General features: G+C 41.9%; 1 protein-coding gene across 1 annotated transcript; it reads right to left on the reverse strand.

The window, feature by feature from the left end:
- Positions 1-470: 470 nt before the first annotated feature.
- On the reverse strand, positions 471-11,035 carry LOC104852886 (placenta-expressed transcript 1 protein). The gene is made up of 4 exons (XM_010610714.2): positions 10,748-11,035; positions 5,440-5,635; positions 3,928-3,989; positions 471-1,328 (listed from the first exon to the last, which is right to left on the reverse strand). The coding sequence occupies exons 1-4, from the start codon at positions 11,028-11,030 to the stop codon at positions 1,003-1,005; spliced, it is 867 nt and encodes a 288-aa protein (XP_010609016.1). The 5' UTR covers positions 11,031-11,035; the 3' UTR covers positions 471-1,002.
- Between the last annotated feature and the right edge of the window lie 2,052 nt (positions 11,036-13,087).

Consider the following 13,087-nt stretch of genomic DNA (forward strand, 5'->3'; position numbering starts at 1 on the left):
CTTGAGGAAAATGAAAATTGAGATAAATTTACTCCTAGGTTTGGCCTTGAAAACATATACACATACATCATTACATTAATTTTTTTTTTGGTACTGGGGATTGAACTCAGGTCCTTGTGCTTGCGAGGCAGGCAGCACAACCACTGAGCTAAATCCCCAGCCCTTCCATTGATTTTTAATACATAAATGAAATGTGATTTGAGCCAGGCATGGTGGTGCACACCTGTAATCCCAGCACTTGGGAGGCTGAGGCAGGAAGATCATTGAAAGCTTGAGGACAGCCTGGGCTATGTAGTGAATTCGAGTCCAGCTTGAACTACACAGCAAAATGCTGTCTCAAAACTGCCCACCTCAATACTCTCCTCCCCCAAAGATTTGGTAACGTTCTCTAAATTGTAAGTTAATCACTCATTAAGGATTTAAATTTGAATTTAACACAGTAATTCTTGTTTCAAGTATCATTTATTTGGTGTGATTTAGAACAAAGAACATAATTTTTCCTATCATTGGTGACATGGCATCATCCTATCCTCTTGCTCTTTTGAATCTACTCTTAAGGATAAGATGGGAAGTTGCCATACTCTCAAAGCTATTTATCCTTCTTGAGTCCCCCAGCCACAGGAATTCTATTTCCTCTAGAAGGATTTTGGTCAGAAACCTGAGATCATCTTGAACGTAAGGAAAGAGTCTTCCTCCAGAAAATTAGGAGGCACAGAGGAATCCTTTGGCTATGAACAAAAGTTTGGAGTGGCTGTTATATCCAAAGGCAGAATTCCAGGCTATAGTCAGGCTAGGTCTGTGTATTTACAAAAATCTAAATTTGTGTCCAGTTGAACATTGGTGTGACCCATGCCCACCAGCGAGTACCCCAGTTCTTACTCTGAAATAGGGGCAGTGGAGTTGCACAACTGAAGCCTTCATTCACCTACATTCAAGTCCTAGTCTAGAGCCCGAGCACGGGAGGCTGCACTGGAAACTATGTAATTGCTTTCCTGGTTTCCTTTAGAAGAGGAGCTTACTGGCAAGAAAAACAAGCATGATGTGAATGGCACCTGCAATGGTGCTACTGAAGGGTCTCACAGCCAAATTTTGGGCTGTGGTCTTGGTTTGGGCTGTATTCTTGGTTTGGGCTCTGGTCTTGATCTGGGCTGTGGTTGTGGTTTGGGCTGTGGTCATGGTTTGAGCTGTGGTCATGGTTTGGGCTGTAGTCTTGCTTTGGGCCATGGTCATGGTTTGGGCTGTGGTCATGGTCACGGCTGTGTCGATAGTCATGGTTGTGTTCAGATTGTTGGTAGAAGTCATCCTGGTGGTTGAGGTTGTAGGTATCACTGGAACAGATAAACAGTGGTGTCAGAATCTCTTTTGGATGGTTGGGTGAGTACTAGAAAAAGAAGATAATCTGATAGATTGCTGAGCCAAAGTTTAAAGAGTCAAATTCAGCCAGTACCTCTCCAGTGCCTTCCATGTATATGCAGTGGAGGGGTACTGTTATGGCTTGTGTCTGGATGTTTCCCCAAAGTGCTCATAGGTGGGGCTTTTCAGGGGTGGCTGGATCAGGAGTCTATAATGCTGGAATTAATTCATGGCGCAGTGCTAGGCTTGAGGGCACTAGGATTAAGGGTGTGAGTGCACCCCCCCCCCGGAGTACCCCAGATAAGATAAAAGGAGCAGAAAGGTGCTGTTAAGGTCCCTTGCTTGCTTACTTTTGCTGTCTTCTGCTTGCCATGAACTGGTTCTATTCTGTGATGCCCCCTTGTCAAGCCACTCTGCCTTGGAGCCAGCTGGTTATGGACTGAAACCTCTACAAACTGTGAGCTAAATAAACCTTTCCCCCCTTTAACTTTGGGTGTCAGATATTTTGTCTCAGCAATGAGAGAAAAGTAACTAAGACAGGGACAGTATGGGGTATAGAGTGTTAAGTCACACAAAGACATCCTGAAGATCGTGCAGTCTTGTGATGTCAGGGGAAGACCTACTGAATTTTTACAACTGTTGAATTTATTTTTGGATTGGGGATAGCCTGCCCTCAAATGTCTTCAGGTCCTTAATATTAGATTAATTAGTATAAGTCTGATTCAGAATAGCACAATTTTATGTTCTTGCTAATTTCAAGAGCTTGTAAGAACTCAGCATCCTCTAGTCCTGAACACTGTCATTTCCATTTTAAAGTTAGTGAAAGGATGCCCTTTCCAAATCCTGACCTCTGTCTCTGGTTTGTAAGGCACTGGTCACTTTTATGTGCAGGGACCTGACCAGACATTGGTTCTCTGAGGTTATTTTGCAAAGAAGCAGAGAAAGCCAGGCCTATAGTTCTGGGGGCATGTCTGATCCTGGGAAAGGTAAAGCTTGGCAATGACACCTTCAAGGGTCTAAGTGGACCTTAGAAGGGACCACATGGATAAGGAGGAAGGAAAATGTCCAGTGATTTACCCAGGCTTAGTCTTCTGTACACCTGGAGGGTGCCGTCCAGTTTGGTGACTCCTTCTTATCTCATATCTCATTTCCCCAGGACAAGGACCTTGCGCTTGTGAGGCAGGTGTGGCACCACTGAGCTAAATCCCTGGCCCCAGCCGTTTTCTTTTGTACTGGGGATCAAACTCAGGACCTCAGGCTTGCGAGGCAGGTGGCGGAACCACAGAGCTAAATCCCTTGACCAATGATTGTATATATTCAGTAATTCCTTTCATTTAGGAAACATCTTCTAAGAAGACAGGCATTATTACTGCTTGAGAATATGTTTTTGATTTTTTGGCATGGGAGATTGAACTCAAGACCTTGCACTTATGTGGCAGGTGGTGGAACCAGTGGGCTAAATCCTTGGCCCTCCCAGCCATTTTCTTTTAACTGGATTTTATCACCATAGAGCTAAGGTGTCCTGATTAGAACCGCCACCCTCAGCTTTTATGCAAGTATTCATCTCAAAAATGTCCTTGAGAAAGAAAATAACATCTCAGTCTTATTGGACTGAAAGTTACCAAAGAAACAGTTAAGGCTTTCACATAATAGTTTTGTTAGGTGTAATCACTTCAGAATTTGTTGTTGGAAATAATTATCCCCTTTGAGCACATTTTGCAATGCATGACTGGCAGGAACGTAGGCAGTGTGCTAGATATCTCAGTGTTTGGGGCTCATGAGGAAATCCTGTCATCTGGACACTGAGAAAAGACTAATAGTTCTTGTTCTTGGTTGAATCTTGTATGTAAAAACTTGATTAAAAGTTATTTCTTCAGTTTTAGTATAAGTCTAAGAAAAGTGGGAAAAAGTGGAATTGGAGGCCTCATTTTGCTGGGTGGTCTTAGGTAAGAGCCTACATTTCTTAACCTCATTTTAAAAGTTTGTTTTAGCTCCTTACAGGGAAGTTAAGAGAAAAAAAAAGGGAATTGATAAGAGAAAGAAGAGTGAGGAGCCTCAGGAGAGTGTGAAGTTGGGGGCTACCACCTGTGAAAAGGCAGAGAAAATTCCTGGTGATAATGTTGGTGGCAAAAAGGCCACTTTAAGAACTAGTGAGATTATTCATATTTCTATGATGTCAACATTTTTTTGTTGCAATTTCTCACCCTTCACCTTCATCCCTCTTAAAACCATTTGGAAAAGGTCTATTATATCCAATAAAGAATTTGTATGTGTGAGGATTCTTTGTAGAACCCGAGGAAGACTGTGATATTGACTAGAAATAGCTCATATGGAGTGATAGGTGACCATGAAAATGTCTTGGAATTTGCTGAACTCTTGGGGAGGGCTTTTGTTTCCTATAGGGCATTGGAATAAGAGGTTGGGTAAAATTTTATGTGGGTTCCAAGCTACTGGGAGATTCAATTGGTATCTAAGTGCTGCAGGATAAGAAAATGCTTTTTTCTAAAGCACCCACAAAGTCATTGTCTAGGATGTTTACTGACAAATATGCACATGGGCTAAAAAATAACTCACCTTTTCCTCCTAGATTCCTTGAAATAAAAACAGCTGAGTGGTTGAAATCGACAAGGAGGACTCTGTGGAAGGGAAACCAGTGAGAGATATAGTGAATACCTCATCTGTGAAATTCACAAATTGTGCTCACATTTCTGCTTTTCTGGAGCATCCCACCCTCTTAGCCCATCATTAAATATAGATGTGCTCTATAGTGTATTGACTGAGATCCTCCATGGTCTTACCTCCAGACCACCCAACCCACCCTCCTATCCCACCAGCTTCAGCACCCTGAAATCTCCTCAGGCAGAGACACCCCTTTGCTTGAGCCAGTCCCTCTGTCTGTAACACCTGTCCTGGTCGCATCTGCTCAGAGCCTCACTGGTAACCTTCTCTATGAAGTTGCTTTTCCCTATTGTTACTATCACAGATGGGCCTCTGTACTGCATGGAATTGCTGTTGTGCCCCACTGGAAGGCCAGCTTCTTGAGTGCAGTCTCTTGTTGTCAACAATGTTTGATACATCTTAGGTGCTTAATGACCCATACAGCTTGGTCGGTTGTTATTATATCAGAGAGTCCATTATGTTATAAGTCCCTTGTTTATACATTTAGTGTATGATTAAGGAAAGATTACTACATGCCAGTCATTATACTTGGCGCTGAAGGGATAATGGCAAACAAGAACCAGGCTTGGTTCTTATCCATGCGCAATGTCCTCAGAGAGGCAGGTTTTAATCAATATTCAACTAGCCTGTTAAATTATTGATCACAGTTATGATAGGTGCTCTGATGAAGTAGAGGAAGTTATGAAAGTGTTTAACAGAGCATCTGTCCTTGATCTGGAGTTCAGGGAATGCTGATGAAGCGATGCTTCACCTCAGTAATTATTTTTGTATGAGCCTTACCAACCTCGTTATTGCAAGCTGGAACTTCTTCATATCCCATTTGTACCTTCCTCAGCACCATTCCTACTGCAGTGGAGTCCCCTACTTCCTGTGCTTCCCACCCCTTGCTGAACAAGCAGAGAAACTAGGTGTGTGAGTTAGGAGTGGTCTACGAACCACATCAACAACGGAACTGCACTGTTTCTCTTGCATACTGTCAGCATTTGGTATTTTATCTGTCCTGCTTGGAGAGTGCAGGCTTTAATGAGGTGAGATGAAAGGAAAGTCTTCACTGTAGTCAGCCATGGCTGGTTTGTAAGCAGCCACTGTCATTGTCAGGATGATTAGTAGCAGCTCCCTTTGGATTCTGCTGTTGTACTTTACTCTGTGGGTGCACTAGTACCTCCTCCAAAGCCAATTAAGTCTGACCAGTCCCAGAGCCTGACAGAAGGAGGCAGTATCACCATCAGCATAACCCTCTGAGATTAAGCTGTTGATGGTGGCTACAACCTGATAGTCACACCTGCCCTTTCAGTACAAAATGACACCATATCCGGAGTGTAGTTTTAGTCTTCTGGGGTTAATATAAAACTGTAAAACCCAAAATAAAAATGTAAAGGTCCAAAGCAAAATCAGATAAGTTCTTACAGCAGCTTGTCAGCTATGTCCTTGGAGTTCAGAACACAATTTGCCTTGAAGAATGTGTTGTTAGGGTGAGTCAGGTAATACAGGGCGCTGCCATTGCAGTCCTCATTGGCTCCTTGACAGAGGCCCACCGAGTTGTTGTGCCTGTCCACGACTTGTAGGATCACCGTGCTAACATCGTCACTCACAGGAACCCCAACTAGGAAGAAAGGGTGAGAAAAGTCAGCCATCTGTGCTGTGTGAGTCAAGAGATATGGGCATAAAATAAAAATTAAGTGTGAGAAAAGAATGTTACAAGGAGTGAGTACACATAGCATGGTCTCATCTTTATAAAAGAAGCTGAAGAGTGTCTAGAAGGAAATACAGTATATGAAGTCATTAACTGTAGGGATTTCTTTGTAGTGAGATTACAGATGATTATTTAATTTTTTTCCTAGTGGTTTTCTTGTATCTTCCAAATTTTCTGCTGTGAAAGATGGACAAAAGACCTACCCTTGGCTCTGGTTTGGACCTCCTGTCAGGGCAAGTGTGGAGACAAGTGAGAGGGTTAGGTGGGCTCCTGGAAAGTGCTCTGTGACTATAAGGGAACACTTTTGCCAAGTAAAAGTAAAGACCTGCTTCTGGCCCCGGAAATGCTAATTCTCTTAGACTCTGTTGTTGAAGGTATGGGAAGGTGCAGGAGGGGTGCTGGTTCAGAGCCACAGGGCCCCAATCCAAGTACCTGTCAAATAACCTTTTAGGATTATTTTCCACTCAGGTGAGTCTCCGCCTTGACCCAGCTAGGCAAACATTTACAGGGGACCTTGTGATTCTTGTCAATTCAATATTCTGATGAGTTGGAATTTCAAGGGAAATAGGGAAGGAATTTCAAGATAACACTGAATTTTAGTCTATTCCCTCCCTTAGGATGTCCCTTGTGAGTACAATCTGCCATGTCAGGCTGCTGTTCTTGCCAGGCAGCCTCTCAACTGCCTTAAATTCCTGCAAAGATTTCTCCTTCACTAAGCAAAGAAAGTGGAGCATGTAGCACAATAGGCTCATGAGACAGCCCTGGATCTGAATTCTGCCTCTAGCACTTAAGAGCAAAGCGTGTCACCTCTAATCCTTGTTTTTTACTGTTAATCATTCATGCCACACTTTTTTCTCTTCCCCTTCCCTTCCCTTCCTTTCCCTCTTTCTTTTCTTTCTTTTTACTAGCGTACTGGGGATTGAACCCAGGGCCTTTGAACTGAACTACATTTCCAACTCTTTTTATTTTTCATTTTGAGGGTCTTGCTAAATTGCTAAGTGGCCCACACAAAGCTCAATCCTTCCTCAGCCTTGAAGAATGTTGGGGTTACAAGCACATGCTGTTAATGCAGGAAAGATATAACTCTCTACTTGTTAGATGTCAAACATGCCAAGTTCACAGTCTCACAACGTGGAGGAATGAAGTTGAGGACCAAAGGAAGAAATTTAGAGAGTTTTATTGAAAATAAAGGGAAGAATAGTCCCTGGAGTTCTGTGTAGGGACCCAAATGGATGTCCAATGAGGCCCTTTGTCAGGGGTAATTTGTACAGCAAAATCACAACGTGAGTATAATGTGGGTCAGACTACAATTAACCTACGTGAGTACAAGTATGGCCAGTTAGCTAATATTGATCTGATAGGGAAACGAGGCACAAAGCAAGTGTACGTGGAAAGAGCAAAGGCATTTTGGGGAAGGGAGGGAAGTATGGGTCTGGATTTTCTGGTCACCCACCTATGTACCTGATGGCTATCTGGGCCCATGGACCAGGAGTACTAATTATAGTCCAATCTCAAATTGCTGTTTATTGCAGGCCTAACTCTTGCATCTCCATCCTGAGGCCTGGCCTGGCTCTCTTCAAATTTCTTTCTAGCCACAATTTTTTTTCCTTTTTATTGAGTTTATTGGTACCTTCTAGGTATTCAGCACAGTTACATTCATTACTGGGATCTTGTACCTTTACATGACAGGTCTTGGTTCTCATTTTTTCCCCTTGGCCCTGCCCTCCCTTCACCCCCTAGCCACAATTTTTGATGTTTCTGATTTTTGTACTGATTTCTTTGAGGGCCTGCTCCTTTTCTGACTGTATATTAATTTCTCTCTAACTTAGCTGCTTATAATACCATCATGTGGGGCCGCACACATATCCTGAATACCCACTTTACACCTGTCTTCATTCTGAGTCTGAGGGTAATAACATTGTCTCTCACCTGGGGTCATGTTACCTATTTGGAAAGGTTTCAGGGACAATTAAGAGAGGAATATAAAAATTTTAATACATGACAGATATTAAATAAATTGCAATTGTTTTAAAATAATTTTTAGTCCACCATACTTCTCTGGCCTGCTTGTATGCTTTGCCAGTCAAGGCCAGATGACCCAAATCTCACAGTGCTGGACTTGGTCTGGTTGTACGTCTGTGCAACGTAGTGTGGTGGCAGTGACGCATGATGATGTCACAGTCGTCAAGTCTATCAGCCCTTCAAGGAAGTGTTTTTTCCGTTTCCTTCTTCTGGTTTCTCCCTTTCACTGTTAGGTAAGCCCTCCTTGCTCCTCTCCTAGGCACCTGTATTTCCTGGATTCCTGGAAGTTCTTTCAGGCTGCCTTGTGACTTGCTGTGGTCCCAGCCAGACTTTCTCACATACCTTGTCTATCAGGACACACTCCAGTCCGAAGACTTCCACATGTCCTTACTCTATAGCATCTAAACATTTACTGTCTTACACGGTATTTCTGCCTCTGTCCTATCAGTGATAATGTCCAGCTCCTGGTGTTTAGGACTGCAAGCCTAGCTTTACTCTGCTTGAATTCTGCTCTACTGGCAGTTGGTTTGGCCCTGTTCTGAAATGCCCAAGGCTACACCTGGCCCATGCTTGGTCCATACCTACTTCTGGCTTTTGTTTACGACTTGCTGCCTATCTGAAATCCTTCCTTCTCATCACACATCCCAGCTCTAGTTTCACTCCTAGATCCTGCTCATGTCTTTCCTCTGGACCAATTTAGGCCTCTTTTCCTCTCACATTTAATCGAGCACCTAATTATATCCTGTGGTCTTGACTGTTAGTATATGGCACTGGAAAGGCACAAAATAAGTATTCGTTGATCCATTAAAAAAGTTGTACATCCAATGTGGTGTGATGCCTTAAAGCTTAGTTCAGAAAGAAAGGCAGGCTAATTACATTCCCTTTGCTCACAAAAATAGAAAACGGAAGCAGTTGACCCAGCGCAGTCTTAATGTACATATCATTGCATTAAAGATTTCTTTCCTTGATATCAAAACAGGCCTGGGAACCTGTTCTCAGACACTGCCTGAGCTACTGTTATCTGTTGGGATCACCCAAGCCATTCAATGTTGACACAATGTAAGATGGAAAAGGATTTCAAAACCAAAATGAGGAAAGGTGTTGGCCTGGGGGCACATTTACTTAGAGTCCCCAGAAGTTCTGAGCCCTGGCAGTGATACTCTGTAAGGCAGTAATGGAACCTGCTATGTATTATGGGTGAGGAATATGGCTCTTCTCAGCCGTGAGGGCTGAGGATTTTGACCCTCACCTTAAAGCATTCCTATTGTGAGAGGACCATAGAGCTCTTGAATGTTCTGTGCTGAGAGGAAGCCTGACAAAGTGCATAGTAGTGTGTGGGCATTCAAGGAGCCTGGATTATTTTCCTTTTCCCCATTTTCCTGGCTCCATCTGGCACCTCTGGAACTGCTGTGATCACACTTTTACCCTACTGGATCATCTTGTGTGTTCCTTCTCTTGACTCCCTCTTTTCAGAAGGCTCCCATATCTACATGGTATCTTCATATGAGAAACTTCTCTTTCTCCCATTTCAGTAGCAAAATTTTTCATCTTATGACATGTTATCTTATATCAGAGACCTGTAATGTCTTGTGTAGTAATGCTTGTGATTCCCCAGGTGTGTGTGTGTGTGTGTGTGTATATATATATAAAACTTATATATACTTATATATATCTCATCTATATGAGATACATATAGATGAGATAATTATCTTGAATTACAAGATTATCCTCCCTACTCTGGTAGAACAAGATCTACTGCCTGAGGGAGTAGGGCATAGTTAGCCCTGTCACAACAAAAGCACTTAGTAACAGTCCCAAGAAAAAATAGAAAGAAAAGACAAGCTAGGATGTGTGGAAACATGTCAGGTTGTCCACTTGCTAAGTCAGGGAACCTGTAGACCCTGAGTGTGGCTGTCATACTGGTGGTCTCTGAAAAATTTAGTTAAGTCTTTTAAGAAGATAGAATCTGAACAAATATTGGCTGTTATTTTGCTTCAGATATCGCCTCTGTTACAGTCTGATGACCATGAGTAAATTTTTAACTTCCCCATGCCTCAGTTCTTTTCTGTAAAAAGGGAAGATAACAACATTCACCTCTAGAACAATACCTAGGATATAATAGGAACTGTTTGCTCTCATTATTATTTATTAACGAGAGCTGTGCTGTGAGGGGAAGGTCACTGAAACTGGATTGCTGGTTCATGTCTCAGTACAACAAGGCAGTGGCTTTGTGACCTGTATAATTTACCTACCAGTGGTGCCTCTACTTGCACATTTACAAAGTGGGAATGATAATGAGATCTACTGGAAGGTCAGTATGAAGACTAAATACATGCATACATACAAAGTAAATATAGCTGTCATGAAACTAAATAGCATATTCCTTGGCTTGTAGGTTTGGTTGATCCCAAAAGCAATATTTATAAAATGCTTTCTAGACATTCCTAAGAAAAAAATATGGATTAGGGATGAGAAGAGCTGGTTCTGCCACTTACTAGCAGTAAGACTCTAAGTAAGCTGTTTAACTTTTCTTGGCTTCAGGTTTCTCAGACCTAAGATTTTCCCTACTCTCTAGGTCAGGAAATTTTTCATTCATAGAAAAAATGCAAATAGCACTTCCTGGAGTTGTGCAGTGTACAGTCATTTACATGGCACTGTTTTGTCAGTAGATTGAAAGACTATATAATGGGCGGCAGTTATCATCTCCCTTCACTGAAGTCAGAGAATGTGGTCCAGGTGTGCTCTTGCTGGGGTTCACTTAACCTGAGTATTACAACTTTATGCATGGCGTGGCTCAGATTTGGACAGGGAATGTACAAAAATAGTCCCTTCAATCCAATCTCACACATATTCTCCTTTTGCTTTCTTTCCCCACCTCCCATTTGGTTTAAAACATATTCTGTGAATCTGAGAGAAGAAACGGAGAAGGGGTGTGTTCTGAAAGTCTGGGTAACACCTCCCAGAGATCAAAAGACAGCAGAAAGAATGGGTTTTACTCACTTGTGTAGATCGTTTTGCCCTGAAAAACTTCTGTCTCGATCTCAATTCCTGGGTTTTGGGTGGTGAAGACCTCAGCAAAGACCATGCAGTTGTCGGTGAAATTTGTAAAGTTGGCGGAAGAAAAGTGTAGTCCAAGGTACAGAAACAGCCCCAGTGGTAGAAAAGTGGAACGGAGGGCTGCCATAGTCTTGAGCTGTTTGGAAAGTGCTGAGTCTAACGCTGGTAAGACTGATGACTGACTACTCTCCTTCAGTTTATATGCTCTGCAGCTGGAGCTTTGCATGAGGTCAGACATGCAAATCTTCTTCCCGCCCCTCCAGAGAACACAATGCCTTCTGGAATTGACCCAAGATATCCACCAAGAATGAATCATCAGTCACTAGTTACCTGTCACCGATGATCTTCTTCCAATTTCAGTTTGGGGAATATATGGATGATGATTTTATTTTGCTTATCATTCATCTCAACCTTTGCTATTTAAAGACGGCTGTTGAGACATGGTAAATACCAGCCAAAGTGAAATTAAGATCGAGTAATTATCACATACCTGCTCTATTTGGAAGCTCTGTTCTTTTCTCTATAGGAAACTCAGGCATAGAAGCCCTGTTTTCTTAGAATATTACATATGCTCTTCCTATACTCCAAATGTCTCCAGCCTTATTGTTTCATGACTGGCATAGACCTAAAATGACTGCATTTGGATTTATAGTGATTTCTTTGGACAGAAACAATGTAGGTCCACCTTGTACTCAGCATCGCAGCACAAGGAAACTTGTAAGAAATTAGAAAATAGTTTTTTCATATCTTCCCTTTGAATTTTATACTTTCCTAATGGAGGAAACAAAAAAGTGTATTGCTTTGTGAGTAGAAAGAAAACAAACAAAAAATGAGAATTGAATTAAAGTAATGTGTATGAGTGTTCCAAAAGAAACACTTAGAGAGTGATGGAGTGAAAACTCCATTCCTACAAAAAATCAACAAGAACACTGGCAAAAATGGTCAGAACAAACTTTTCAGAACACTAGAAATTAACCAGATGGTTCCAACAATCTGGAAACATTTACTTCATAAAAATTGTTGAGTAGCCCTAAAAAGATTGAACATTGTGGCTGTTTGACTTGCCTCATACTATCCTTTCCATCTCCATGGTAGCCTCAGAAACCAACAACTTGCAACTGTGGTAGCTGTGAGAACCAGCAAATTGTCAGCCATTGTAAGGAGACAACATCAGCTTGGCCTTTCCAAAAAAAACCTCACCCTCAGGCATCTGTCACATTGTGACCGGTTTGGAAGTTGCCTTTCAAGCTTCATTCTCAGAGCTTGGCGTTATTTAACCAGACTCAGAATTTCCTTTGTGCAAATAGCCTTATTGCCAGGGCATTTGTAAACATTGCAAATTCTTAAGGCAATAATTCCAGCTGGGACTAACAAAGGCTGAGTTAAAAAATCAAAAGGAAAGTGAGGCATAGCAGTCTTGGTCAGTAATACCAGCACTCAGGAGGTTGAGGGAGGATGACAACTGTGAGTTTAAGGCCAGTCTGAACTACATAGGGAGACCCTGTCTAAAGAAAAAAAAAATCAAAAGAAAAAACTGGGATATGAAATGTCTATAGAACACTGAAAAGCTTATACAAATTCCTGGGAATCTAGAAGGCCATATGAATGAGCAGAGGTACACATTCTCAGGAAAGACCCAAGAAAGCTGTAATTTCTCACCTGAATTTGAGGCTCTGCACAAGCAAGAAGCAGAGATTAAGTCACAGGTGTAAACTGCCTACCTGACTGATGAAGCCACAACCTAAAATGCACACAAAGAAACACTTAGCCAAGACTGGGAGATTTACTGGTTTAGGACATTTAAGGAAATTTCTACCTATCCATTAGCTGATCACTAAATTAACTGAACAGAGGCCACACATGATAAAGAATACAGACTTTACAGAATTAATTCAGGAAAGCCATGCAACAGACAAGTAGCAGTACATCAGTAACAACAATGACAAAATAACAACAACAAACCAAAAAATCAACAAGCAGCAACAATAACAAGTCCAGGGAGAGGAGGGGAACCTGGTGTCGGGAGTTTCCATATTATATTTTTTAAATGTTTAATTTTCAATAAAAATATATAAAATGGGCCTAAGGGGCAGGTTAGGTCAGAAGTAGAGTGTATGCCTAGCATTCATGAGGCCCTGAGTTCAGTCCTCAGCACTATGGGGGGGTGGGAAGAAAAAAGAAACAAATACCAAACAACAACAACAACAACAACAACAAAACCCCATAAAACAACCAAAAACCACATACCCATATGCATGTGATACATTTTGCTATTATATATAT

This window comes from Fukomys damarensis, unplaced genomic scaffold (genome assembly GCF_012274545.1).
Source record: "Fukomys damarensis isolate Sample0158 unplaced genomic scaffold, DMR_v1.0_HiC HiC_scaffold_16, whole genome shotgun sequence".
NCBI lineage: Eukaryota > Metazoa > Chordata > Mammalia > Rodentia > Bathyergidae > Fukomys > Fukomys damarensis.

Excerpts from the sequence above, each read along its gene's own strand:
- LOC104852886 (XM_010610714.2), bottom strand. The coding sequence starts at position 11,030 with ATGCAAAGCTCCAGCTGCAGAGCATATAAACTGAAGGAGAGTAGTCAG. Across the intron at positions 5,636-10,747 it reads GGGCAAAACGATCTACACAA|TTGGGGTTCCTGTGAGTGAC; the intron begins GTGAGTAAAACC and ends CTTTCTTCCTAG. Across the intron at positions 3,990-5,439 it reads GACATAGCTGACAAGCTGCT|AGTCCTCCTTGTCGATTTCA; the intron begins GTAAGAACTTAT and ends TCCCTTCCACAG.